This window comes from Sminthopsis crassicaudata, chromosome 2 (genome assembly GCF_048593235.1).
Source record: "Sminthopsis crassicaudata isolate SCR6 chromosome 2, ASM4859323v1, whole genome shotgun sequence".
NCBI lineage: Eukaryota > Metazoa > Chordata > Mammalia > Dasyuromorphia > Dasyuridae > Sminthopsis > Sminthopsis crassicaudata.
The window spans coordinates 34,043,479-34,068,769 of NC_133618.1; the positions used below are offsets into that span (position 1 = coordinate 34,043,479).

General features: G+C 50.8%; 1 protein-coding gene across 1 annotated transcript; it reads right to left on the minus strand.

The window, feature by feature from the left end:
- RNF103 (ring finger protein 103) lies at positions 1-20,708 on the minus strand. The gene is made up of 4 exons (XM_074285670.1): positions 19,594-20,708; positions 16,766-16,905; positions 5,468-5,583; positions 1-1,998 (listed from the first exon to the last, which is right to left on the minus strand). Exons 1-4 carry the CDS (start codon positions 19,817-19,819, stop codon positions 504-506), a joined length of 1,977 nt encoding a protein of 658 aa, XP_074141771.1. The 5' UTR covers positions 19,820-20,708; the 3' UTR covers positions 1-503.
- Between the last annotated feature and the right edge of the window lie 4,583 nt (positions 20,709-25,291).

Sequence of the window (25,291 nt, forward strand, 5' to 3'; positions counted from 1 at the left end):
TTCAGACATCTATATCTATATTTATTTACTTTATCAAAAATGATTTCATTTTGGAAAGTCTGCAGCCTTCTGGGTTTAAAATAATTTATTTCATAGGTTTCTTAAATTTCATGTCTCAGAGATACATTATTCAACCAAAGGTGCTGAACAGAGAGACTGTAAAAAGGGAGGAAACATTTAAGAGAAGCAACCGTCAATCTCATCGCACTCTGAACCCCAACTTGTCATCTCTTGCTAGGATAGACTTCTGTCTCGCCTTTTTGTGCTTACCAAAAACATCAACTGCTGAATCTCCAACGGAATAAAGAAAAGTTTGTACAATTAAGTATGCATTCCATTTGACACACAAGGCAACCAAATAATTCTGCCATTAACGTTAGCATAATGTATATTTCTGGTCACTGCACTAACATTAAACTAAACTTCAAACCACAAAAACGCTGTGACTAACACTGACGGGGCGCGCCCACGGCGAGCCCAGGCTCCAGGGACAGCGCCGCCCGTCAGGACGCGGCGTCACTCGAGGGGGGCGGCCGGCGGCCACGCGGCGGCTGCTTCTTGTACGAGGGCCACCGGCAGACGGGGCAGCAGTGCCGGCCCCCGGCCAGCCACATGACGATGCAATTCTGGTGGAAGACGTGGCCGCAGGGCAGGCCCGTCAACGAGCAGCCGCGGTCAAAGTTCTCGAGGCAGACCACGCACTCGGTGCAGCGCAGCATGTCGGCGGGCCAGGCGGGCTCCCCGTCTTCTGCCACCCCCTCGGGGGGGCCGGCCCGGCGGCATCGGCCGGCACACGAGGGGGGCCCGTCCTGGCGGTGGCCTCCTTCCGCGGCGGGGCCGGCCGCTTCCGTCTCCCCGCCCTCGCCGTCCGAGTCGTCGTCGGGCTCCCGAGGGGCCTCCGACGCATCCTCCTCGGACGGCGCGCCCGGACCCCGGAAGCGCCAGGTGGGCAGGTGCTTGATGTAGTCGGTGGGGATCAGCGGGTGCAGCCACAGGTCCGGGAAGGCCAGGCGCTCGAGGAAGAGGTCGGGGTCTTCGTCCCAGTCCGAGTCCACGGGGAAGTTCTGGAAGGAGGCGATGGGGTGGAAGAGGTAGCTGGTGTACCAGTCCCACAGGCTGGAGAGCCACTCGAGGTTGTTGGGCTCCTCGGCGTGGTGCTGCCGGCGCCGCTTCTTCTCGAAGTAGTCGATGAGCAGCCCGTGGCCCAGGTAGGTGCCCAGGAAGAGCGCGGGGTGCGAGGAGTAGAAGACCCAGTCGGCGCGCACCCAGGAGGCCAGCGTGGTGGTGTTGGAGTAGCGCAGCAGCTTCAGGCTGTACTCGTAGAAGCTGTCCAGGTAGGGCAGCTGCAGGAAGCCCAGCACCGGCAGCCAGGAGATGATCAGCAGCGAGTTGTAGGTGCCCAGCGTGCTGATGAGCACCACGAAGCGCTTGATGGTGGCGCCCTGCGTGATGAACAGGTCCATCCAGGCCATCAGGTTCACCAGCACCAGGCTCAGCACGAACAGGTCGTTGACTTCGGGCTGCAGCGAGCGCAGGAAGGAGTCCATGGCGCGCAGGGACAGGAACTCGCCCGTGTTGTTCCCGTACCTGTAGATGCCCTCGGGCGTCCGCAGGATGTAGGAGGGCATGCTGTGGATGCCCAGCTCCGTCATCGAGCTGCGGTTGGGCCAGCTCTCCACGTTGACGAAGATGAACTCGACCCTCCCGGTGAACTTGATGCTGAGGGCAGAGAAGAAGGCCGGCGGCTGGTCCAGGCTGGCGAACAGGTAGATCTTCACCCAGTACTGGTCGCTGCGGTTCCACTCCTCCCGCAGGTGCTCCGCGTTATAAATGGTTTTGATGCGAGAAGCCGCGTGCGCGGTGATCCACTTGAAGATGTGCTCCGTCTCCATCTTGCGCCCGCTGTACTCCTTGAGCATCACCTTCCCCTTGGACGTGCTGGTCTGGGGCACAGACATGATGAGGGTCGAGCGGATCCAGCCTCGCCTGCGGCAATACCTACGAGAGAGGGACAGCGTGAGCCGAGAGCGCCGCGTGCCCAGCCCCCGCTTCACCGGGCAGCGCCCCTGGTACTCCGCTCCCAAACGGCCAAGGCTCCCCTTCCCAGCCCAGCCTTCCTTCCACGGATGTCGGCTCGTGGCCACGGGCACCCCCAGCACCCGGTGAAGGCCCGGCCACGCGGGAGCCGAAAAGTGTTTGCTTTTAATGTCAATGAACAGAGTGCAGATGTGCGATAAAAGTCAGAGAAAGCCGAGCCGGCTGGGAGATGAGGAGACGGGATGCAGAATGTGGAAGTGCAGAGGGAAAGAGAGAACTGCTTTCTTAGAGAAATTTCTGATTTTTAATTCCAAATTCTCTCCCTTTCTCCAGATGACATCACACGAAATGTATTTCCCCATTAGCCACATTAAAAAAAAATAAAAAAGCACCCACCAAGAAACATACAGAAAGCAAACAAACGGGCTCTAGTCTGTGGTCAGTTACGGCCCCTCTCTCTGGAGTGGAGAGTGCTGTTCATCAGGACCCTGCAGGACTGGGAGAGCGGCTGAGTCCCTCGGGGCGCGCCCTGTCACCCTCCTGCTCTGACTGTGAGGAGGATGGGCACTCGGCCCAATTGTATTCCCTCCATTCTCACATGACTGACACCCCCCAAGGTCCTCCAAAAGAACTGCTATGAACATTTTTGTACATAGAGGTCCTTTCCCCATTGCTTCGATCTTTTGGGATACAGAGTTTGCTGGACGTAAAGGGCGTGAAGAATTTTTACAACCTTTTGGGCCTGGTCCAGATTGTTTCCAGAATGGTTGGACCAGTTCACAACTCCACCAACAGCGCACCAGTGTCCCTGTTTTATTCTTTCCAACGTCTGTCCTTTTTTGTCACATTAGTCAGATCTGGGTGTGAGGAGACACCTCCGAGTTGTTTTAATTTGCACTTTTCTAGTTATTAATGATTTCCTGCACTTTTTCATAAAACTTGATAGTTTAGATTTCTCTTTCTAAAAACAGTCTGTTCATACCCTTGCCTATTTCTCATTTGGGGAATTCTGATCTACCTTTCTGTATATTTGAGAAATGAGAAACATCCCCCTCACAGTAACAGCAAGGGGGTGACAGTGAGCGCCCACAAAAGGCTTAGCTGCTCTCAAAATCCCAGAGGACCCCGAAGAACAGCACTCTCCACCTTCAGAGACAGAAGCGATAGCTCTGAGTTCAGAGCGGAGCCTATTTGCTCCCTTTCTTTATATTTCTTGGTAGTGTTTTTAATATGAGAAATTTGCAGTAAGATTTCCCCTCCTCTCCAATTTCCTGCTTTCATCCTATAAGTTTTCTTTTCTAAAAAGTCAAAGGTTCATCAAGATTATTGCAGTGGGGGGGAAAAAAAAGGAAGGCAGAGGAAGTGACTAAAATGCTGCAGAGCAGCTGCCGCGTGCTGGGCGTCCCACCGCCCGCCTCTGCATTTGCTCCCCACGCCCAGAATGCTTTTATTCTCATGCTGCCCCCAAGGGTCGGCTCAAGGGCCCCTGCCTTCACTGGGTGTCTCAAAGTATGATTCCTATAACCCAAAGTAAGCTGGCATTTCTTCTGTCTGCAAGCAGTCTCTATTCCTCTTTGAGCATCTTCTTCCAAAGGAGATTATAATTACCTTGAAGGGAGGAACTATCCTTTACGGCTCCATCCCCAGCACCTGCCACACAGAGCGGGCACTTGGTCAATGCTTGTTGATTGACTGAATTCAACAAAGTCTAGGTATCTGCAACGAATATGACGACTACAGAGAAGCACGTGAAAACTTCAATGCCCTGATGCAAATGGCAGGAAGCAGAACCAGGAGAAGCGCAGGGAAAGCCTGGCGCAGCCCGCCAAGGAAGGGGGCCGTGACCAAACAACCAAATGTTGTGAAATTCTAAGATGACCTCATGTGGACAGTGCGTTCTATCCCAGAGATTCTCACATTTTTCTTACGGCTGACACGGGGAGATCATCCTGAGGGCTTTTCTGAACTGCAACTTGTATAGTTAGAAAAGGTAATTCTTCCAAAACATCAGGGAACCAAGACTCATTCACGAAAGGTTTCACTGATTTGTAGAAGAAATCCTGCCCAATATGCCATTCTAAAGGTCTCTTATTGGTTAAAAGCTCTCTGGAGACTTCTCACCCTAACAAACAGGCACAAAGTGGGTAACTCAAGAGGAGCAGTGCAAAGGGATCACGTTTAATCGCTTCTGCGTTCTGCAATGGAGATGAGTCTCTACACTAAGATGCTCGGATACACCTGGGTCACTTGGACCGCATCACAGGTACAAGCTTGGAGGAGGACCCCTGAACCTTAGGGATCACTAAAGGAAGAAGGGATTTTGGAAGCACCTCCCACAGCGCAGCGGTGAAGAGCCCGTGATCATCACTTCTGATCCCCAAATCAGGACGTGCAGCTTTTTTCAAAGTGTGGTTTTTGTGAAATCAAGACTATTTCCCAAAGTCCAAGGCATGGAGTGATTTCAGGAATAAAACCCAGCACCCGTTCTCCTCGTGTTTCCCATGCGATTACAGGAACACAGGAACACATAAAATCAGTAGGGGAGAAGGAAGGGCCGAGGGATAAAGCACCAAAAAGGAGAGAGGGATGTGCCCTGAGAGGGAAGAAAAGCCTCGGGGGGAAAAACAACTTTAGCTCCATCTTAAAGGGATCCAAGAGGCAGGAGGGGGGACTGTGGCAGGCCCAGAAGTAGTAAGGAGATCATCCGGACAGCACAGGGAGGTCGGGCACGAGCAGCCTGAGCGGCCGGGGGCTAGTCAGCCCCGACTGCTCTGTGACACGGAGGGCCGGGGCCTAGGGTCGCCCCAACCTCTGATTTCTGCAGTAAAACTCCCTCAATCTCTGCCATCAGGACCTGAGCTGCTTGTGGGCTCAGGGAAAACCGCTTAGAACTTATGAGTGGCAGAGACACGTGGCTTCCCGATGCCTTTATCAGCGGGCATCAGGCTGGAGGGCAGACACAGGAAAAGTTGGAATCTGTCACTTTGTGGTATTCCAGCCTGGGGAAGAGGGACTGAGTGACTGCTGGGGTCAAGTGTCAGAGGGCGTGGAAGCTCCCCCCTCACAGCCTGCTGGCTCCCAAGTGCTAGGGATGGGACAGGGCAGAGGGCAGCGCTGCTGGCAAGGGCGACCAGAGCTAAAGGGCAGAATTCACCCACGCACAAAAGCAGGACAAAGCAAAAGGAAGCCTGTGGGTCCTCGCTTCTGACCAGAGTTTCACCAGAAGGGAAACCTCCTGGTGCTTAATTCAAAAAGAAGCTGAGCAGTTTTAGTGAGGGGATTCTGGGGCATGCGGATGCTGCGGCTCTGAAGAGACCTTAGCAACCTCCTCTCAGCCATAGATAGCGCTGACAGCGTCCCCTGCTCGGATCCCCGCCAGCCCCTTGGTTTATGGATCTTCCTAAGGCCCAGAGGACTCAGGAGGGCTTACCTGGGATCACTTGAGCAGTTAAAAGTTCCTGTGCGGATTCCAAATCTGGACACCTTTTTCACCATTTTCTCCCAGTGGACCTTCCCCACCAGAGGACTTCTGTCACTTGCTATGACCTGCAGCCAAAAGGAAAGAGACAGAATTCAGCTTCCTCAATCAGGGTCGAGCCCAGCTCTCATAATTCAATTTCCTGAAAGTCAGATCTCCTCACACCCGGTGTCCGATTCTTCTGTCCCGTCATCATCTCCCCTGCTAACCCGACAAAACAGACAAGGACCCCGCGGGGCCTCCAGAGCCAGACGTTACATGGCTCCAACACCCTAACTAACCCTCCACCAGCCAGAAGGTCCCTCCTCACCAAGTTACTGGGCCTGACCCTTCATTCTGGGTCAGGGAAATGAGCTTTCTGGGAAAACTCCAAACCGGCCTCCGAGCTGGAGCCACACTTCTCCGCAGCCAATTCTCAACTGGGGTTCAAGAGGTGGGAAGCACTGACAGCCTTCCTAGAATCAAATTCTCAGCTGTCTCCATCTGGGAGGATGCCCTGGGGCCAGACACTCATTAAATGCTTTAAATGGCAAGGACAACCAAGAAATCTCCGAAAATCCCTCTAATATTGTTGGCTGCTCAAAAAGGCAAATTTGAAATGTTAAAATGCTAAATGACAAATTGTGTTTAAAGACCCAATTACCCATAATGACAAATGACAGCTCATCCTCATTTCCAAAGAAGGTTGCAGCCTGCTCAAATATAACACACAGACTGAACACATGGCTTCCTGACACCTGAATTTGGAAGAAAAGTTTCCCACTGATCAAGACGATTCTGAAACAGAATTGCTTAAAAAGGCTGAAACTATTCTCTGACTTTCTGGTCTCAGGGCACGTCCCACCTGCCCGCTCTCCCAGAATTCTGAAACTCATCCTGATGCCGGAGGGATCCGGCTCTGTGACACAGGCCTCTTCAGCACCCCCTTCCCCGGCAGAATGGGTGTAGGAGGAAGCCCCCACCCTTCAGGGAATTCAGCTCCTCATTCCCTCCCCCACTCAGACCTCATGGCCTCCAGAACCTCAGTGCAGCAAGAATTCAGTGTGGATTCAACTCTCACCACCTCAGGCCATTTCCTTCCCTCACGGTGCACACTTTCCTCAGTGGGGTGTGAACTCCTTCAGGGCAAGGACCCTCTGGATCTCCAGGTTGGCACACTGTTGTTTCTCAGTTGGGTCCTGCTCTTCGTGACCCCATTTGGGGTTTTTTGGGCAAAGGTACTGGGCTGATTTGGCCATTTCGTTCTCCAGCCCATCTGAGCCATGAGGAGACTGAGGCACACAGGGTGAAGAGACCTGGCCGGGTTCCCTCAATATCTGAAGCCAGATTTGAACTTGGGAAGATGAGTTCCTGATGCCAGGCCGGGACTCTGATCCACTGCCCCACCCGCTGCCCGCCTGGCACCCAGTAAGCATTTAGCAGCTGGTTACTATGCTGCCAACAGACCTGACCTTGAGGGCGCCTGGACTTGGCCCGGAGGGCTCCACTGTCTCGAGGTAAGGAAGTAGGGTTAACTCCCCCTTTCCCAGACTTCCTTGTTGCTGTCCAGGGGCCTGTCTCTTCCCACCATGAGCCAATCCTCCCCAAGGCCTTTGTTTCATCAGCCCCTTCTGCTTCCAGACACCCCATCATCCCACAGCGGGCCCAGGCCAAAGAGCAGGTCTCGTCCCTGCCCTCAAGGAGCTTACAGTTACATGCGGACAAATGTGTTGGCCCTGGGCCTGAGAGGAGTTGTAGGAGGCGGGGAGCCAGGGAGGTCAGTGCTCAGGGAGAAGGGAGACTGCAGGAGGGAGGGGGAAGTGGGAGAGAGCCACTGGGGAGGGGGAGGGCGAGCTGCCAGAGGAAGTGGCACAGAGGAAGTGGAGCAGGGCCATTGGGCCACAGGGAGGGCCCAGGTGAGTGGGACCGGTAGGGACCAGTCAGAAGAAGGGCCTTTCCTCCCCCTGCGTAGGAGCAAAAGGCAGAAGAAGACGGGTGTGACCCAGACCGAGGCTTGGCTAGACCTTAGAGATGATATATTGTAAGGGGCGCCTGGTTTACCTAAGAGTCAAGGGGGAAAGGGGAGGGGCAAGTGCTGGGGGTCCTATTTGGCTTTTAAGCCCTTCCCCCCCATCCAGGCCTCTGCTCTGACCCCCGGTGCACCCTCCCTCAGCCCTCTCTTCCACAAGAAGCTTGGTCCTGCACTCAGCGTCTGTGCCGGCCATCCAGGTCATATCCAGGCTGTCTGGTAGTGGGTCAGTGAGAGCGCCGTGCCCGGCTCCTCGGGGTGCAGCAGGAGCTCAGGTAGCCAGAGCTGCCCTTGAGGGGCTTCTGAGCCGCACCAGCCAAGTGGTCTGGAGGAACAAGTTCGGGGCCTCCATGAGACCTAGCCACCCCAAAAGGGAAAAGGGGGGCTGAGCTGTACCGGGGGAGGGGGTTTCCTCAATAAGGTATCCTTCAGTTATTAGGGATTCATAAGGTACCTACTATGTGCAAAACACTCTCAAAGCCAGACCGACTCCACCCTGAGGGAGACACAAATACTAAATCAAGGAGAGGGAGGTGGACTGGAGGACAGACGGCCTTCCTGGGGTCACCCGGCCAGGGGGCGCCCGAGATCAGAGTGGAGCTCCCTTCCTGCCAGCTCCAGGCCCCGGGGGCCGCTCACCAGTCAGCTCAGTGGGGACACGCTGTTTGTGACCAAGGCCAAGCCCCTGTGTCTGAGCCGGAGACAGCACAGAGGGCAGAGTGCTGGGCCTGTAACAAGGGAGGCCGGGCTGCGGGGAGGGAGGCCGGGCTGCGGGGAGGGAGGCCGGGCTGCGGGGTGGGAGGCCGGGCTGCGGGGAGGGAGGCAGGGCTGCGGGGAGGGAGGCCGGGCTGCGGGGAGGGAGGCCGGGCTGCGGGGAGGGAGGCCGGGCTGCGGGGTGGGAGGCCGGGCTGCGGGGTGGGAGGCCGGGCTGCGGGGTGGGAGGCCGGGCTGCGGGGAGGGAGGCCGGGCTGCGGGGTGGGAGGCCGGGCTGCGGGGAGGGAGGCCGGGCTGCGGGGTGGGAGGCCGGGCTGCGGGGAGGGAGGCCGGGCTGCGGGGTGGGAGGCCGGGCTGCGGGGAGGGAGGCCGGGCTACGGGGAGGGAGGCCGGGCTACGGGGAGGGAGGCTGGGCCTCGAGCACTGACTGTGTAAACCTGGGCAAGTCCATGTCCCCATTTCTAAAATCGGGCCCAGCCCACAGCCGCCTCTCAGGGGTGTTAGGGACAATGTAAAAGCGCTCAGCAGCGCGCAGAAGTGCCGGCAACCTCGGGCCTGTCCTTCCCTGGGAAGTCCGTCCTGTCAGGAGGAGCTGGGCCACACACCCAGGAGGACACGGGAGCAAACCACAGAGAAGGCCCAGGCTGGGGGCTCGGGTAGAAACAAAGGCTCAGGACTGTGCTCACTGCAAGGGAGACCCCAGGGAGGAAGAGCCGGATGCCCCGAGGGTGAGGGCGCCTGCACCCACATAAGGCACATCCAAGACAGTGCTTCCTCTCCCTGGCCTGGAGGAGAGTGACCGCGGCCCTGGGGAGCCCCCAGAAAAAGAGGCTTCCAAAAGAGCACAAAGACGGCAGCCTCCTGGATGCCTTTCCCCGTTCCCCTCCTCGTTTGCCTGCAGCTCTCGTCCTGCTCTCAGCAGGCCTTTGGATCCTGGACATCTACGAGAGTCAGGGGCTGCTTTCACAGCCGCTCTAAGCTCACATGCCACAGGTTAAACAGGAGTCTCTGTCACCACCGGGGGAAACACAAATCTCGCTTCCTTTCTCGTGATCCCGAGAGGGGCACAGCGCTAGAGTCGGGGGCAGAGAGGGAAGGGAGCCAGCCGCCCCCGCTGACCAGGCTTTCCCACACCCGAAGTGGGCTGGGGGTCACTTTGTGGATGGAGGCCCGGGGGCCAAGCCAACTTCTCTGCTTCCCCAGTGCAGCTCTGAGGGCTCCTGGGAGCCACGCCCCAGCTGGAACGTGGCCGAGGGACGTGAAGAAGATGCTTTCAGGGGAAGAAACCCCAGCTCCCGTCATTAGTCATAGCAAAGAACTGGTTAGAGAGAAATGCAAACTAAAACATCTCTGGGGCACCACCTCAAACCTCTCAGACTGGCTAATCATACAGAAAAGAAAAAGGACAAAAGCTAAAGGGAACACGGGAGAGCAGGAACACGAGCGCGCTGTTGGTGGAGTTGTGAAACGGCCCGAGCATTCGGGAGCGTCGTATGGAACTCTGCCCAATGGGCTATAAAAGTGCGCCAGCTCTGACCCAGCCATACCACTACTAGGGCTGCCCCCCAGGGCATCCAGGGAAAAGGAGCCTGGGCTCAAACATGCACAGCAGCTCTTCTGTGGAACCAAGAACTGGAAATTAGGGGGATGCCCATCAAGTGGAGCATGGCTGAACTAGTTATGGTGTGGGGATGAATGTAATACTGCCATGCTATAAGAAACCTCGAAGGGAATTGTCTCAGGAAAACCTGAGAGGATCTAGATGAACTGACGCCAAGTGAAGCGAGCAGAACCAGGACAATACTGTGACAGCAAGACCACAACAGTCATCAGCTGTGAAACACTTAGCTTCTCTATCAGCACAATGAGCCACAATTCCAAAGCACGCATGCTGAGAAAAGCTATCCCCGGCCACAGAGAATTCTCTGATTATCTCAATACAGATGGAAATATATTCATTTTCATTTTCTCTCTCTCTGTCTCTCTCTCTCTGTGTCTCTGTCTCTGTCTCTCTCTGTCTCTGTCTCTCTCTCTGTCTCTGTCTCTCTCTCTCTCTGTGTCTCTGTTTCTCTCTTTCTCTCTGTCTCTCTCTCTCTCTCTCTCTCTCTGTGTCTCTGTCTCTGTCTCTCTCTGTCTCTGTCTCTCTCTGTGTCTCTGTTTCTCTCTCTCTCTCTCTCTCTCTCTCTCTCTCTCTGTCTCTCTGTCTCTCTCTCTCTGTGTCTCTGTCTCTGTCTCTCTCTGTCTCTGCCTCTCTGTCTCTCTCTCTCTCTCTGTCTCTCTCTCTCTCTCTGTCTCTCTCTATCTCTCTCTCTCTGTGTCTCTGTCTCTGTCTCTCTCTGTGTCTCTCTGTCTCTGTCTCTCTCTGTCTTTTTCTGAAATAAGGTTAATGCAGAATTTATTTTGCATGACTATGTATTCTTAATATTTTGTTCTCTTCTCAATGGGCAGAGAAGAAGGAGAGAGAATCTGGAACTAAAAACAAAATTGAATTTTAAAAATTCTTTTAAAAGAAAGATTTTTCTGACCGATCCCCACCTACCGGCTAAAGGATGTTTACTGTCTATTTTCTGAGCTAAAATGGCTCTACGGACAACCTCACGCTCACAACAACTTAGGATAATTGTGTACACAAAAACTGTATTATGACAGCTTGGGGGCTAAAAAGATGAAATAGGAATTTACTAGAAAGTTTAGGGCATGAAATGAATACAATTCTAACATTTAAAAGCCATCCTTAAGCTTCCAGAAAATCAACACAAGAATTATTGCAGCCATTACCTGAAAGCTTGATATTTATGCAAGTGGAATTTGCTTTATCCACTAAGTCTTATTATGGTTTTTAATAATTGACTTTCTGTATTGAGTTTTCTTAAATTTGATTTAGACAATAAATGACCCCCTTCCTGACCTGAAAAGGGGATATGCTGTTGCCCTCCCAGGGCAGATTAAGAACCAAAGGAGAAAATATCTGTAAAGGGCCTTGGGAACCTCAAGGTGTTATGTACAGGCTGCGGCCATTCTCATAAAACTCGTCCCTTCTCCCGGCCCCTTATCCCTGTGGCGATGGCCGCCATCGTTCAAGTTCCCAGAGACAGAGTCACTCTCAGCTCTTCCCTCTCACTCATCTGCACCAGCTTCCCAGACTCGGCCCTGCCGCCCGTCCCTCATTTGGGCCACAGCCCGTCCGAGCCCTGGCCATCCCAGGGCCTGCCTGGACCACGGCCCCCGCCTCCCAGGGCCCCAGAGCTTGTCTCTCCCTCTCCAAGGGGTATCCCAAGCCTGACCACACAAGTCTCACCAGGTCCCCGATGTCTTCCAGATAAAGCAAAAGCCTTGGTCAGAGCCCCCTTTCCAAGCTGATCCAAGCGACTCCCATCCAAGCCAGTTCTTTGTCCAGACCCAGGGCCTGGAACGCGCTCCCTCTCCGGTCCTGCCTTGGGGTTCCTGGGCCCCTCCCGGCTCTGCCCCAGGACACTTGCTCTGCTCTGACTCCCCTCATAGTCCCATGGGTCTACAGCCCATTGAGATTTCCCTGTGACTGGTAGAAGGCACACTCCAAGGCTAGGGAGGTCTCCCCGGTACTGACTGGGGTGCCGTGGGCAGACACCAGTAACCTAGCGAGGACAGCCCGCCACACGCAGCTGGGGCACCCGAGGTGCAAGACGAGGGGTCTGAGGGGGTGACTGCTGGCCTGGTCACTCTGACACTGTGGCTACCCACTATGAGGAGGGGGCTCAAAGGTCATGGCAAAGAGAAGGGCACCTCACTGCCACAGGGAGAGGAAGAAGAGCTTCAGGCTTTTTCCGGACCATCTCTCCTGAGATCTCCTTTCAGCATCCCTTCTTTCCCAACCAAAGCACAAGCCCCCTCCACAAGCTCCCTCCTTCACTCTCCTTCCAGTCTCAACAGGCAGTCTTCTCTACCATTCTGAGCAAACTGCAAGTCTCAAGAGCAGATGCCTTCTTCCTTCACTGAATGAGAATCGACTCAGACGTCTGGGGCCCCACGATGCCGAGGGGCCCATAATACTGAGGGATCCCATGATGCTGAGGGGCCCCAGAGTGGGGAGGAGCCCCCGATGGCTGAACATGTTTATTGATGAGCCCAGAGAGCCTCCCCATCAGACTGAAAGCTGCCTGCTGATGTTCCTTTTGGGGCGCTGGGCTTCCGGATCCAAAGACCTGGCCTAGGTGGATGTCAAGATGCCTAAGTTCTGACCCTTTTTCTGTCTGTAACTCTTTGGGTCTGTTTTCCCACTCATAAAAGGAGGGGGATGGATCAGGGAAGGTGTCCTCCAGCTCAGAGTCTAGGGCAACCTAAGTCCCATCAGCTGGACTTAGAGTCAAGGAGGTTTCCATTTTCTGTAAGTCAGCATTCCATAATGATGAGGCATTTTCAATTAAATTTGGCCAAACGGCAGCCTTAAAAGGGGGCTCAAGCCACAGACGGCAGCAAACTGAGGACATTTGATTATTATTTTGGTCATTTTCCTGGGCGAGGGAAAAATAAAGTCAGAATGCAAGCGTCTGACATTTTGTGTTTTGAGCTGGTAGAGAAGGCCACGAGCCTGCGCTGAAACAATGCCCTGGCAGTAAGACGAGGAGCTCTGGATAACAAGGGGACACAACATGGCGTTCTCCGGTGCTGAGACTCCCCCAGAGACGATGACTCCTTGCATCCTGAGGCTGGCAAGAAGCCTCTTACAGAGATCAGGGCGGCCCTGGGCCCTTGGTTCTCCTCCAGCTTGCCCAGTAGGGTTGAATGCGGCTGGTTCCCACTCTATGCCAATGGCCAAGCCAGCAGCATGGTTAAACAACATGAGCAAAGCCGGCGGGCCTGAGAAACAGCTGGCTAAACTGTACATGTCCTTCCATGTGGCTCTGCGTCCTGGGGCCAGGGCACGGAGCCCGGTGCCAGCCGCAGCTCAGGCTTACATGGCGACAAGAAGGCGCCTGGAGTGCCGAAGGCCCCAGCGAGAGAAGAGAGGCCCAGGACCGGAAAGGATGGCCATGACCAAGGGGAAAAGAATGTGCCACAAAAGAGACTGGCAGTGATGCTGTGCTGGAAAGGAGCCTCTGCTCCTTGAGCCTCCTGGACCTGGGGGTGCTAGGGTGGGCTATGGGCAGCAGGCAGACCGCTGAGGCTGGCCTTATCAAAGACTGCCCAGAAGCTCTTGGAAAGAGGGCCAGAGGAAGGTCAAGCCTTCCACCAGGGGCCCGTCCCTCGGGTACTCTCCAAGTTGCAAAGGACGCAAAAGGCTCTAAGGCGGGTGCCAAGACCCCGGCTGATCTGACGATAAGCCAACGAAACCCACCGTCACTTAGCGAAACCTCCAAGGCAGAGGCCTGCTGCCTCCCGAGTGGATTTACACTTTTTAAACCCCAGAACATATACGAAGCTCTATGGAGAGCTACTATCAGCAGTGTGATATTTCCCTAAATGCTTTCTCAATGTCACCAAAACACCAAGCTAACTTGAAACGGAAATGAAGGTCACAGGAGAACAAGGATCCGCAGGAACCCCAAGGCAGCCTCAGAGCCAGGAGGGCCCAGGTTCAAGGCCTGATTCGGACCCTCACCAGGGACACAGCAGTCAAGCTCTGGATGCCCTGGACAACTCCCTCAAACGTGGACTTCCCTCTGCCACAGACATCACAAGCCCACCCCACCTGAACACAGGGAAGAGAGCAAAACCCAACTCCTGAAAAGAGAAGAAACGTGTCCCGGGGGAAGAGAAGATCCAGCCCCCTGATAAACTGGGGGCTTTCTGACAAACAGCTGACCTCTCTCTGACCATTCACAGCTCCAGCTAAATGCCTTTGGAGGGAAAAATAACAGAGCAGTGGTCTAGAGAATATTTCTATCTCCTCAATCCAGGTACCCTCAGTTTCGATTATGGTTAAAAAAAAAAAAAAAAACCAATCATATAACCCTTAAAGGGATTAACTAGAGCAAGTCCTTCTACCCTGAGTAGCTGAGCTGGGTTAGTTCCCAAAACCAACATACAGGGGCCAGTTAACTCGGCCTCAGATATCTCAAAGGGCTTGCCATTGGGTCCGAGGGAAACCACGGAAAAGAAGTGGCCACAGAGAGCCTTCCGGATCACCCTCCCCCCAGGAAAAGGTCTCTCCTTTGATATCTCTCCACAGTGTGGAGGTCACTCTGGGCTAGCCACAGCAAAGCCCGAGCCCCGGTGCACAAGCCCGCCCTCCATCACTGGACCAGGGTGGGCAAGTCCTGAGAGGTTCATCAACAGGAGGCTGGTTTCCAGTTGATGATCATAAAGACTGTCCACAAAAGCACAGGGCTGCCATCTTCCCTGATGGAAAGGATATCCTGGCTGAAGAAATCATGGATTCTGAAAACATCCCATTAGTACTGATGGTGGCTAGGGCACCTTCCCAGACAAAGACTTACCGGGACCAGCATTCCTTTGCCAAGACTCAACAGGTTAACTGGTGTTTAGGTACAAAGTCCCTCTTCTCCACTTCTGAGTAACTTAATAGGTCAATTTCCCAACAACCCATCTGTCAACTCCACAAAGGCAGGCGCCTGAAATTTTTATCTCTAAGAGGTCCTAGAACATTATTCTGGACAATTTTTATTTAGCATCTACAGAGTTTTACATTTACAGAATTTAGCAGTGCTGAATATTCAGCAGTAATCACTGGATACCCATGAAAGAGTTCCATTTGGAAGCAACTTTGTTAAAAATCTGCACACGCCAGTGTTGATTCCGAACAGCCCTTGTGAGTCTGTGGCTGGCCAACACAAACTCAAGTGACAGAAAGATAATAATTCCTAGTTCTGGGGACCCAAATCTGGAAAGTCAATAATCACGAACATTCTGGTCCTTGGGACCTTTCCCTAATATTCTATGAAATCCCGACATGTAGAACAGAGGCCAATGGGACAGTCTACACAATTTACTATCCCTAACATTTTAACATGATTAAAACCATCTAAGGTTTCCTTGGGAAGCCTCAATGGAAATAAACCCTAAGAGACAAGAAACAAGGAGTAGTCTCTTCACACAAATCTAAACAGGTCAAAGATGGTATAGCTTTAAAAAAGACATTCAAGAACTCTTGATTGACGGGAGGGCAAATCCAAATGGCGCGCGCACACACATGCACACACACACGCGCACACACACACAGACACACACATACACACAAGAGTCCCTGGGCTCTCACATGATTGCCCTCCTCAGTCTATAGTCTTCATCTATAAAATGGGGATAGTAACAGCTCCTAACTCTCCCACAGGACTGGGAAGATCAAATGAGATAAAGGATGCAAACAAGGAATGCCCTCTGCAAACTTTATGGCATTATATAAATATGAGTTAACATTATTATGCAATTAACCAATCAACATTTATTGAACTCTTCTTGTGTGCCAGATGCTGGAGAACCCAACAGGCCCTGCCTTCTGGGATCATCCTTCTATCCAGGGAAATAAAACATATACTAAGTGCAGGCATGGTAAACACAAGGTAATTTGGGAGGAGAAACCCCTAGAATCCCAGGTCACCCAAAAAGGTACTTGGGCCTCCATTTGAAGTGAACCAGGTACTCGTGAGATGTGATTCCCATGATTTATTGGATGCTAAGGCCAATCAGATCCCTGTCCTGCCACGGACACATGCACTACATACAAGTGGCTCAGGAGCTTGCCAGGCTGGAGTAAGAACCTGAGCAGATCTTCCCTTGGCTGGTGGATGCCACCATTTAATCTCTCTTAGCCTCAGTTTGTTCTTTCCTATGAGTTGGCTTAAATCCCAGGGTTTCTGTGAGGAAGGACCAGGCAGACATAACTTCTCCCCAGGGATGCTCCCTATTGCGGACACTGCCTGTGGTATGGAGGGTAAGACAACTGGCCCAAGTCAATGCTACTGTCTCCAGACCTCGAGTCCAGTCTTCCTTCTATTCTAACTGGTACCTTCTGGACTCCAAGGAAAAAATGTACCCAAATTGGATTTCCAGACCCTGAACTCTACACATTTAGCTCTATGACCTTAGGTGTTCGCGTATAGTCTCACCACTATGAAAGTGAAGACACTGGGTTTAATTATCTATAGGGTCCTTATTGGGTCTAAAAGGCCATGATTTTACTGCTTTGAATTTTGAAGATAAAAACTATAATTTAATCAACTAACAGTAACTCAACCCTCTCCGGCTTGCCTGTACTTCAATCTACACAAACACAATGAAAAGTCTGCCTAAACAGCTTCTCTTTTTTGTTTTTAAAATGCTTCAAAAGCAGACAGAACTATACAAGCAAATACCCATCTATTCCAGTCTGGGGAACAGGAAGGGAAAAAGACAATAGTCCAGACAACGGGAATCAAGAATCAGTCTTCCTTTTATTCCCTTGGGACCCAACAGCCTACAGCTGACGCACAAAAACTGCCTGCTCTCGCTGCAGAAAGAGCTGGCTCAGAAGAAGCCTGGTGACAGATAAGCCCCTCTCTGGAACGATCACCTGAGTTCTGAAGTGGGTGTGAATGAGCCCCTGAGCCAAATACCTGAACCAGCCAAATGCCATCTTTGGTGTCTTCCACGAGCTCATAAAAGTGCATTTCACCACTAAAGTTGGTGCTCGAAGCAGACTCCGACGCTTCTTCTTCCTTGAGTGCAGAATAAAGCTCACCTTCCATCAGGTCTCCTAAAGAAGGAAAAAGGTAGAGAAATAAAACTTCAAAAAGGACAAAGGGACAACACTCACCTGTAAATCTGTTTCTTTCACAATTTCTGGAATGAGACTTACATAGCTAAATACTATCACTTTGTTGTATAGACACATAAAGGTGAGATTTATATTGACATCGTGGAATTTCTATCAACAGCTCAAAATAAATCACAATAACCCTAAGACTTTATACAGTTTGTCTTTTTACTTGGGCCACATGTTGTTAAATAAGATTGTCATTTTAGAGATTTAATAACTGGGATGCAGAAGAACTTGCTGAATATCATGTACCAAATGAATAATGGAGCCTGTGAGATGATTAAGTGTCAAAAACCTGACCTTTCAAAACAAACAATGGAAATTGTGAAATTTCACCATCAACTGAAAAACACAACTTAAAGCATAATCTCTGACTTAGCTTTTACTGAGATAGGAAGGAGTAATACCATCTTCAGCTATCATCAACACAGCAGCTTTTAAGGTTTTTCAGCAACCACCTAGTTATTGTCTAGTTTTTTAAACAATTTTAATTTCATCTGCCTAGGACTAAAACTTATACTACTATATTTCTAGAGCTAATCATGTCTACAGGACAGATCTCCTTTCTTATATCATATACATACATAATTTATAAACTGAAATTTTAAAATGACTCATCTGTCGTGAGAATGTTTTCAAATGTTCCGAAATTATTTTCTGTTTGTCTATAATCAAAGTAGTGCCTGTTTATTAATATGCATATTAAGAACCTTTGACTTTGGCTACCTCATTAAATTCCCTTAATTAGAGATAAAACCCATAATAAGGACACAATTTTTAATCTGCCAGAAGAGTTAATATTTATATCTAACACATTAAGCAACTGTAGGGGATCGATGAAGGAACTCATTTAGCCTTACAAATAGAGAGTAGACCACACTAGAAACAAACAAAAAAGAACCTCTGGTTTCAACAATTACATTCGGAAAGCCAGCCTGGTAAGTTCCTGATCCAGGAAGGAAAACTTAAAAGCAAATATACATTTCTTTGTGTACATATGTACATACGGGGAGGAAGGACAGGCAGGAACAAGGAAGGAAATCTTTTAAACAAATACAGTAATATTTCTCTAGTGCAGAAAACGAACATTTGGGGGGCCCTTAAAATGTACATTCCAGAATTCAGTGGAAAAAAGTTAATGTTCCCACTGACATTATGTTAAAACTGTAGACTTCAGCCAGCCAGTGGTCTGTAAGAGGGACAAATCAGGTTCATCTGGGTTACATTTGGTTTCACTTTCTGGTGTTTTAATCCATTACTCTACAGCTGTCGGTGCCAAGGACTAAAAATGCAGGGAAAATGGAAATTCAACCCAAGATAAAAAGGGATCAAAGAAAAACATTCTCCCAACTTCCTTTTCAAAAAGAGGAGGTTCTCCTTCCAGTTTCCCCCGTCTTTCCCCAATTTTTTCTGGAGTTTAAAGTACAGACCTCCTTCTTAGTACGAGGCAGTCTTCTCTAATAAAAATCTGTGCTCCTCCCTATAAATGTCAAGCCTGAGGCCTAGGCATCTTCACCACCGGATTTCCCAAGAGTTGGAACAAGCAAGGAAACAAGCGCGGGCTGCCTGGTATTACCCACAGTGCATGAAATTTACACTTACAGATATACACATGAGAATCTGGAGAACATATAAATGGATACAAACATACACAATTTATAAACTGACATTTTAAAAGGACTTATTGTCACAAGAACGTTTTCAAATGGTCCGAAATCATTTTCTGTTTGTCTATAACCGAAGTCCCAGTTGCTGGGAACTCCTTAAATCTTTAAGGAGGCTTCCTGTTCAAAGTGTTACTTTCCACAAACTTAAAAAAACAAAACAAACAAAACAAAACATGCAAACCATCCCGGTCTCCCACATAAAGGGAAGGAATCTCACATTTTCTTTTCGTGGACCCTGGAAACTGAACCATTTACTTAAAACTTCACAAAATTGTCGGCTTAGAACCCTACAGGCTCTTTATTCTATTTATGGAGGAAAAGGCCCCAGGATATAAAAAATTGACGCCGCAGCACCCCGCTCCATCGCGGGGATAACCCCAGCCCTAACACAGCACCACGGAGTTAAATGGGTAACTTGGCATGATGGACAGAGGGGCTGCCTCAGACACCGGTGGCGTGACCCCGAGCAGGTCACGTAGGAGCCTTAGGGTTCTAGGAAACGGACACGGGAGACCGCAGGGAAGGCGGCCACCTGCGCAGGGAGAAGGGAGCGCTGGACGCCCATAACTCGGAGGGACACTTCTGGTGCCTCCGGCGTTTGCAAAGCTAGAAGGAGCTCTCCTTCTCTCTCCCTCTCTTTTCTCCCTCTCTCTCTTCTGTCCCTTCTCTGTGTCCCTGTCTCTCTGTCTGTTCTCCTTTCTCTCTCACTGCAATCTCAGATGCAGGCCGGTGGTATCGTCTCTAGGACCGAAGTCCCGGGCTCCAGCCCCGGACCCCAGCCCCGGACCCGCCCGACGGTGTGCGCCCCCGGGCGGGTCTTTGCCGCCCCTCCCCCCTCCCCTCGGCCAGTTGTCCGTCCAGGCGGCTGACCAGGGGCCTGGCCGGGGGGGGGGGGGGTGGCGGCGGCGCGGGTGCAGCCCCTGCCCTGCCCAGCAGCCCGCGGCGCCCGCTCCCTTACCGGACTTCTCCACCAGCTCTCGGACATCCTTCTTCTCGGGCAGTCCGGAGTAGCCCAAGCCCCGGCACTCCAGGATGGTCTTGAGCTTTTTAAAACTCAGCGCCACCGGATCCACCAGCTGGGTGGCCAGGATGCCCGTCTCGTACCACACAATGGCCTCGAAGAATCTGGCCAGCACGAACAGGACCAGGAAGTAGAGCAGCAAGAAGAAGAGCTTGAGCCACATCTTGGCTGCGCCGCCTCAGGGCGCCCCGAGTCCGGCCCGAGGCTCAGCGGGGGAGGGGGCGGCCGAGGCAGAGCGCGCTGCGGGAGCCCAAGGACGCGGCCCGCATCCCCCGGTCATTCCGGGGCGGCCATGGGGGCGCTCACCAGGGGCCCGCCCCGGGGCAGGCGGGAACCAGCGGGGGCGGAGGCCGAGGTCGGGGGGCCCCCATCAATGGGGGGGCCTCCCCGAAAGCTAGATGGGGGCGTCTGCAGGAGGGGGAGAGGCCCGAGCTCGGGGGCGAGGTGGGGACTGGAGGGGCTGCAGGAGGGGCGCGGGGAGTCCCAGCGGGGGGCTGCAGGAGGGGCGCGGGGAGCACCCACGGAGCGGGGCAGCGGCAGGGCCGGGCGGAGCCGGGGTTCCGGGTTCAGTCACTGCCCGAGGCCTCCGGGGCCGGCCGCCAGGGGTTCCGAGGAGGCGCGGGCCGCACGGCCGAGGGAGGCGAGGGCGGACCCCGCCGCGGCCGCCGCCGATGCAGGCCGGAGCCGGGCCACCAGGCCTCAGCGGTCGGGGGCTGCGTGTCCTCCGCGGACGGCCGGCGGCTGCAGGCGCGCTCCCTGGGCCCCGGCCCCCGGCCTGTGGGCGGCGCGGGGAGAGGCGAGCCGCGGGGGCCCACGCCGCCGGGCCCGGGACTACTCGCGGGGCGGGAGGCGGGATCCCCGCGCGGCGTCGGGCCTACGCGCTCCCGGTCCGGGCTTCCCCGCCGTCCCGCGACCCCGAGCGCCCAGAGGCTGCCAGAACCGAGGCCGACACCGACACCGAGAGCTAGAGCGACACCGAGAACGAGACGGCGACGCCGCCGCCTTCTGCCCAGCGGCGGATCAGCTGCGGCCGCGGCCGGGCCCGAGACATAACAACTGACGTCAGCGGAGGGCGGGGCCGGAGCCGGGACCTGGGCGGGACTTAGTCGGGAGGCGGGGCCTGTCGTGGCGGGGGCGGGAGCCGGGGAGCGCTCAGCGCTTCTTTGGGGTGTGTCTTCTTCCTCGTGTCGGGGTGAAGGAAGGGAAAGGGGGAAGAGAGGAAGGAGGGGAAGTGGGGGGGGGGAAGGAGGAAGCCAGGAAGGAGCAGGCCCCTCTTACTGGCCGATTCTTCCCGGAATGTTCATCCCTGCACGTCTTTTTTCTTTCCTCTGCTCTCCCCCCCCCCACTCCTAGGGTGGTCCCCCCTCGAGTGTAAGCTCCCCGAGGGCAGCGGCTGCTTTTCTCTCTTCTCGTGTTGCATTCCCGGGGCTTAGCACTATGTAGGCGCTTAATAAGGGCTTGTTGCCTGACTTGCAGTTAGACTCCCCCTGAGAGCTCGGAGGTCGGACTAATAACTACGAGTAAGAAGGGGACGGACCCGTGGGGGGCGCACGCGCTTCTGCCCTGAGCTCACCGCCGCGGCCATTCTGAGGCGCTCACCCAGGGAAGCGGCTGGGGGGGGGGGGGTCTTTCCTTCGGGTCTCCGCCTCCCGGTGTGTGTGAGCTCAACGGCAGTGCAGAGTCCTGGCCGCGACCTTCAGCTACCCACCTGCCACCAGCACTGGAGGCACGTGGGAAACCAACGTTCTAATGGGCTGGGCCTGGCTCTGGGGGGCCACCTAACTGTCCCCAATCCGGAGCCAGAGTCCGTGTGGGAGAGCCGGGGCTCCCCCCCCAAACTGCACACACACATACACACATACACATACACACATATACACATACATACACATATACATACACACATAAACACACATGCACACACATACACACAAATATATACATACACACATACATAAACACATATGCACACATATATACACGTATACACACATATACACATACATATATACATACACATACACGCATATACACATACATACACATATACATACCCACATAAACACACATGCACACACATACACACGTATACACACCACACATACACAAACACACATGCACACAAATATATACATACACACATACATAAACACATATGCACACACATATACACGTATACACACATATACACATACATATATACATACACATACAGATATAAACACAGGCACACATATATACACATACATAAACACGTATATGCACACATGTATATACACATACGTACACACATGTACACACATAAACACATGCACACACATGTATACACAATGCACATGCATATATACATAAACACATATGCTCACACATACATAAACACGTATGTACACATACATAAACACATATGCACATACACGGAAATACACATACATGCATAAACACATGTGCACACGCGTATATACACAATACACATACATGCACACATACATAAACACATATGCACATACACACAATACACATGCATACACACATAAACATGTGCACACATACACATGTATATGCGCATATATACATACACAATACACATACATACACATATACATACATACAAATACACACATACATACACATACACACAAATATACACATACATACATACGCAATACACATACATACAAATACACACATATACATACAAATACACACATACACATACATGTATACACATACACAGAGAAATATACATACACCCACACCCACACTCTTAACTCAAGGCAGAGGAGAACATCACTTAAAGAAAGCTGGGGCAGCTTAGTGACTCAGTCAGGTAGAGCCAACAAGACAACGCAGATATTTACTAGCTAACTCTAGTCATTTAACTATTTGCCTCAGTTACCTCATCTGTAAAATGGGGATAATAGCAGCACTCACTTCCCAGAGATGTGAAGATTAAACGGGCTAAACATGATAATGTCCTCACCCTGGAGCTTGGCACGTAATTGCTAGATAACATTAGCTAGTAGAAAAATGTTCAGTCTTTTAGATAGATCGAGTATCAGACAATTGTTTCTTTCCTCCACTACAAAAGAAAGACCTAAAGACAAAAAGGCACAAAAAGTACTTACTGATAGACTTCAAACATACAGTCAAAATCTTTAAGTCTTTTTACAGTCTTGGGGGGAGTGTGTTCATCTAAAACTTTTAAAGCTCAGAGTCGTGTCTCAGTCTGCATTTGGAATTTTCTTCTGTTTATTCTTACCCTCTCTAGCTCATTTTACAGATGAGGAAATTGAGGCAAATTGCCCGATGTCACCCAGTTAGTAAGTGTTTGAAGCTGAATTTTACCTCAGGTCTTCCTGACTACAGACTTAGAGCTCTAGTCACTCTATCACCTGGCTGCACAAGAGCATTTACTGGGTCTCTTTAATAGGCATGTCACTCCAATTGATAAATGGTTAAAGGCTATAAACAATTTAAAACCATTTCATTCATATGAAAAAATGCTCTAAATCACTATTGGTCAAAGAAATAGAAATTAAGATAACTCTGAGATATCGCCTCACACTTCTCAGATTAGCTAAAGTGACAGAAAAGAAAAATGATAGATGTTAGAGAAGATGTGGGAAAATTGGAACACCAGTGCAGCATAGGTGGAGTTGTGTACTGATCGAACCATTCTGGAGAGCAATATAGAACTGTGCCCAAAGGGCTATCAAACTGTGCATACCCTTTGATCCAGCAGTGCTACTACTGGGCTTATATCCCAAAGAGATCTTAACGGAGGGAAAGGGACCTGTATGTGCCAGAATGTTTGTGGCAGCCGTTTTTGAAGTGGCTAGAAACGGGAAAATGAATGGATGCTCATCAATTGGAGAATATATGAATGTTGTGGAATATTATTGTTCTGTAAGAAATAACCAGCAGGATGATTTGAGAGAAGCCTGGAGAGACTGACAGGAACTGAAGGTGAGTGAAATGAGCAGAACCTCTATCTACCCAGGTTACTTACACCTTAGGAATCTAATACTTAACGTGCAACAAGAAAATGGGATTTACACACATATATTGTATCTAGGTTTTATTGTAACACATGTAAAATGTATGGGATTGCCTGTCATCTAGGGGAGGGAGTAGAGGGAGAGAGGGGAAAAATTGCAAAAATGAATACAAGGGATAATGTTATAAAAAAAATTACTCATGCATATATACTGTCAAAAAAAATTATAAATAAAAAATTAAAAAAAGAAAAGAAAAGAAATGAGCAGAACCAGGAGATCATTGTACACAACAACAGTAAGATAAGAAGAAGATCAATTCTGGTAGACATGGCTCTTTTCAACAGCAAAGTGATTCGGGCTAGTTCCAATAGACTTGTGATGGAAAGAACCATCTGCACCCAGAGACAGGACTGTTGGGAACTGAGTAAGGATCATAACATAGTATTTTCACTTTTTTTTTGTTGATTTTGTTTTCTTTCTAATTTTTTTCCTTTTTGATCTGATTATTCTTGTGCAGCATGAATCAAACTAAAAAAATAAAAAACTAAAAAAAATCAAACAAAAGAATTCTCAAACTATGGCCCACAGGCCAGATGCCGTCCGCCAGTTATGGCAAATGGGCTGAGGGGGGAGACAGTGTGAGCTTTTGTTTTTACTATAGTCCAGCCCTCCCACAGTCTGAGGGACAGTGAACTGGCCCCTATTTAAAAAGTGTGAGGATCACTGAGCATGATCATTGTAGAAATATATACAGAAGAACTACACATATTTAAAATATATTGGATTATTTGCCATCTAGGAGAGGGGGTGAGGAAAGGGAGGGGAAAAAATTTGGAACACAATGTTTTGCAGGTATGAATGTTGAAAACTATGCATATGTTTTGAAAATAAAAAGCTTTTAAAAATAGGCATTTCACTCCACATTTTCTAAATAATTCCCTCAAGGTCTATGACGTCTGGAAAATCAGGTGAAGCTTGGGGTTCATTCCCTTTCTCCAAAAAAAGGATTCCAGATGAAGAATCCAGGGACTCATGAGTGCTCAGTGTCATGAGGTGGCTACCTAAGATGTAAATGTCTATTTCAGGATCACTATTTGGTCATCTATACAGCACATAGATGTTCAGAAACACAGGGTGTGTATTTCTATAGTTTCTTAGAAGTATTTCTAAGAACTAGCACCCTAAGATTCTGATTGAGCCTTACACAGATGAGCACGTGCTTTTTAATGCTAGGTGTAGATAGGACCATAAGTACCAAAGCAAGGAGAAGAACTCTTTGCCCCTCAATTACAATCAGACTAAAGTCTGATTTGTGTCAATTCTCTATAGATCTTACATCAAACTTTTATCAAGAACCTTCAGTGTTACAATTTTTTAGTCCTTATCTTAAATTTTTTTTATGCAAACACAAATAATTGACATATAACTGCAATAATTTTGTCTTTTATAATTTCTTCTGTATCTTGTCTGGTTAACAGTTTTTCCCCTCTGAGAATGTGAAAGATACTTTCCATATTCCTCTCATTTTTCAATAGAATGAGTTTTTATATTTAGATTATATATTTGAATTTTTGTAATATCTGATATAAAATGCTAGTCTAAGTCTATTTTCAAACTATTAAGTCATTTTCCTAGCT

What these genes read in the sequence shown, in the direction of transcription:
- RNF103 (XM_074285670.1), bottom strand. Translation starts at nt 19,819, where the DNA reads ATGTGGCTCAAGCTCTTCTTCTTGCTGCTCTACTTCCTGGTCCTGTTC. An exon ending in ATGGCATTTGGCTGGTTCAG is followed by an intron (nt 5,584 to 16,765) that starts GTATTTGGCTCA and finishes TTTTGGCTGCAG; the next exon opens with GTCATAGCAAGTGACAGAAG. An exon ending in AACTGCTCAAGTGATCCCAG is followed by an intron (nt 1,999 to 5,467) that starts GTAAGCCCTCCT and finishes CCTCTCTCGTAG; the next exon opens with GTATTGCCGCAGGCGAGGCT.